Source organism: Austrofundulus limnaeus, unplaced genomic scaffold (genome assembly GCF_001266775.1).
Source record: "Austrofundulus limnaeus strain Quisiro unplaced genomic scaffold, Austrofundulus_limnaeus-1.0 Scaffold61, whole genome shotgun sequence".
Taxonomy (NCBI): domain Eukaryota; kingdom Metazoa; phylum Chordata; class Actinopteri; order Cyprinodontiformes; family Rivulidae; genus Austrofundulus; species Austrofundulus limnaeus.
Window position 1 is genome coordinate 567,610 of NW_013952463.1, and position 3,956 is coordinate 571,565.

General features: G+C 39.0%; 1 protein-coding gene across 4 annotated transcripts in view; it reads right to left on the minus strand.

The window, feature by feature from the left end:
- Positions 1-1,177: 1,177 nt before the first annotated feature.
- The window catches only part of fermt2 (FERM domain containing kindlin 2), a gene marked incomplete at its 3' end in the record, with an annotated part of 45,217 nt that continues 42,438 nt past the window's right edge, over positions 1,178-3,956 (minus strand). For 2 of the 4 annotated variants that reach the window (XM_014009725.1, XM_014009727.1), the window contains 3 exon segments: positions 1,178-1,319; positions 1,402-1,526; positions 2,333-2,353. In XM_014009725.1, coding sequence (XP_013865179.1) covers positions 1,178-1,319; positions 1,402-1,526; positions 2,333-2,353 — 288 coding nt within the window. 4 annotated transcript variants of the gene reach the window in all.

The following is a 3,956-nucleotide window of genomic DNA, read 5'->3' on the forward strand; positions in this document are numbered from 1 at the left end:
AAAAAAAAAAAAAAAGACAGGATGGATTATTACCATAATTCGGTGATTTAATATGATGACACGTATGCATTAATCAAAGTTAGCACTACTGATAGCTCCGCTTCTAAGAAACACAGTTTTCTGATGGTAAACTAACAAACCTTAGCTACAGCACAAAGTGATCAGTTTCTGAAAATAAGATCTATGGAGGCATCAACCTTACAAACAAGATAAGTTGCTGAAAGTTACCCATCTGCAGTGGACATAATCACAGCTTCAGCATGTCAGCACTTCAGCTGATCATTATGTTTTCTCTGCTCTGTGAGTCTGCATTTTACTTTCTTTGGTTGATTATCAGTAAAATACAGACAACTTTTGAAACTTTAAATCTAATTTTTTTAGCCAGCTTTCCTTTCCACCATTATAACTGCTCTTTGATGTGCTCGCTGCGTCTTCTGTGGTTTACAGAACCGCACCTCTTCCTCACTAGTAAACAATGCAACCACAAACAATAGAAGTGATTCTGCCCCCAGCAGTGTGTGTATTTCATTGCAGAYGCAAATAAACATTTACGTGGCTAAATAATATGAATTTTTGATAAGAAAATTCCGTGTCAACTATTTTTTTTATAATCGACGTAATCGATCATTTCAAAACAATCAGCACTAGCTGACAGCAATTAAAATATGACAACTGTGCTTCCAGGTTTTTTGACTCTAACACATTCTAAAATACTTAAACTTCCTCACTTTAACAGGTTAAAATAGTAAGCTGTGAATTGAAGCCCACCTTTTCCACAAGGTGGAGTGGCAGCAAATCTTTCATAACACATTATCACACAGCCCACCACGTGTTATCTCCTTCCTGCTCTTACTTTGCTGCTTATGAGGGACAAATTAACAGAGAATCATGGATTCTCTTTGCAGAAGGAGAGTTTGTTGTTTGTTTTCTGGCTTTCCTCATACTGGCTTTATGGTTGATTAAACAGGTTCATGGTGTTCAGGTTGCCTACTCTGTGCTGCCTTTTATCATTGGGCCTGCTTGATAGTAAGAGAGTGTCACAGATGAAAATACATCATCATGGCACTAATTGGTTAATTTAACATGATACGGTTTTGCCCAACCCTACCAAGAAGTCATTTAAATTAACAGATTTCAGGGGAAACATTTGTTTATTGATTTTCTTTGGGTTCCTCACCATCTTGATCTCCCAGTTGACGTTCCACTGTTTCATGTTGCTGAAGCGCCAGGTCTTGATGGCGTCTCCAGTGTGGGCATCCATCCGGATCAAACGGTTGTAGGTGATTCCGATCAGCTCTTCTTTCTTTCCACCCTGAAATCTACACCATGCAGGAAAAAAAAATAAAAAGTCAACATGTGTGCTGTGGCTCAACTGACCCGATGAGAATGTGCCAGTCATACTTTGCGAGGAAGTGAGTGATTCCAAATTCGGGCAAGGACTGCCACGCCTGGATGAAGCGCATCTTGGCCTCGATGAGACTCATCTGGGCCACGTTCTGGTGGGCTTCAAGAATCCGGGCCGAAATCTGTCGGTCACACAAATCACACACACACGTTTATTACATGGTGTAGTAATTYAAGTCGTTACAAACTCCCCGGTGAAAATAAATGTTTGCCATCACCAAACATTTAACCACTCACCACACCCAACACCACGCACACATACAAACACGCACACRCACACACCCAAATGTGTAAACAAGCTGCGACTTACTCCAAATCAGAACACACAAGTGTCAGCAGACGATGAAAGAGTCGATGTCAAATGACAAAAGTTCAAACAAATCTAAATTTGAGCCCATGAGATGCCAGATAAGATTAGAGTGAAGAAAACCTTTAACAYGTGAGTCTTCATGCATTTTTAATGATTTGTATTAAACTTAATATGAATGGTATTAAAAAAAACACATCAGTGTTAACATCATCATAAAGTTATTTACATTTCCTCTGATAACTTACCTGCAGACTAATGTTTTCATCCTTTTCATATTACAGAAATAAAATAAACAAATCTACAAACTGGTAGAAAAATGGGTGTTAAAAGACTAAAGCATGCAGCAGAATTACACTGTCTATTTATCTGTCTAAAAAAACCCTGTCACTTCCACATCATTTCAGTATTTTTTAGGTGCGACGTCTTTTTTTTTTTACATTCTCTGCAAACTTGTTCCAGCTGAAGACAAACAAGGAACAGAAAGCATCAGAAATGATGCCATCTACACTACAATGACAGCTACTATTTAATAGTTAGACGAGACTACCCAGACCAAAAAAAAAACTTCACACAAACATGCACTAAAGCTTTCAGGCACCCAGTGAACACATCACTTACCAAGTCCCTGACATAGCCTGGCTGAAGAGGGGAGGTGGGTATTGGAAGACACAGGGGTATGACAAAGATGCAGACAAAGAAAAAGAGGAGAGTTTGGACAAAGAGAACAGGTGTGTAAGATCACTGTGGAGGGAGGAAAGGTCATAAAACAATGCAGGAAGCCATAACTGTCATAAAAAAGGCGCAGTTGGAAAAGACCTTCGAAGGAGGTGTCATGCATGTAGCCACAAGAAGTAGAACAAACAGATAATAAATAGATTTTTACAAAATAGAGGAAGGCTTGTGCAACTGCTGTATGTAAAATATTAATCAAAAAGGGAAAATGTGCAAATTAWGCACTGATTTGATCTGTTTATTCTGTAATAACTTCCACTATAAACAAAGTTCAACTCCTTTCATCCACAAGATGGCGCTATCTACCAAGAGACGTGGAAGCAGAAGTCTGGGCTTCAGAAATGGTTTATTTTGCTTTCAAATGTTGATTTTCTGTGTAAATGTACACATCGAAACAAAAACTACTCTGATCCAAGTAATCCCCCCCACCAATTTTTGTCTTCACATCCGCTTGAAGCTGCAGCACCGGATGTCTTCTTGGATAAATCTTGCGACAGGAAGCCCAGTTTAGCCGGGTTGGGAGGGGCTGCAGCTGCCTGGAGAACTAACGGGCTTTTCACAGATTTCCCGGGCAGCATTCCCAAGTAAGGCTCATTTTCTGATTGCCCCACGCCCACTACACAACTACACGCACGTGTGTGTGTGTGTGTGTGTGTGTGTGTGTGTGTGTGTGTGTGTGTGTGTGTGACTACAGACACACTGTACATACTGTGCACCATTAATGTTGTGCCTGCGGAAATCATCTATCAGACTCTAAATTGGACCTGGGTTAAAAAATAAAATAAATCACAGTTACACATATGCTGCTGAACTACAACTACAGTAACTATAACTTTAACAAAATACTGTATATCCCAGCTGTTTACTGTTAATGACCAGACTGAATATAGAGTTTTGCTATTTTTGTTTTGTGTCAGTTTTGTTTCTATGTACTGCAAAATAAATAAATAAAAGTTATATATGTCTATTTGGTTTGTTATGTCTGGGTTTATAATTTAAGTATGTATGAGTGAATATATGTATGTATCTGTCTTGTTCTCTTGTTAAAATTAATAAATATATGTTAAAATAAATAAATAAATTAATAAATAAATTATTAATTAATAAAATTTACTAAAAAGCTGTAGCATAGTTCAAAACAGAACAACAACAAAAAATTCTAGTGACTACAACTCCCATAAAGTCTGGAAGGTCCTAGTGGCTTATGGGAGCTGGAGTTTTTACAAGTTAGTCAATCTTTCAATGCATACATTTGACTTAAAATCTCTGTTCCTTTTCAGTCATTTCACTCAGTACAACACACAGTTGTATATGGGACACGCGCGCCCTCGTGCACCTGGCTGAAGCCACCTCTAATCACGTCTTTAGACCGGTGACGTGGTGACGTTGAACGTCTGGTGACAGGCTCCGCCTTCACCCTATAAGTTCGGAGTCACCAGCGGCATTACTCAGTTCTATCGCCCTTCACCTCATGATAGTCACCTCTAAACCTGCGCTCACATAGCTGCTG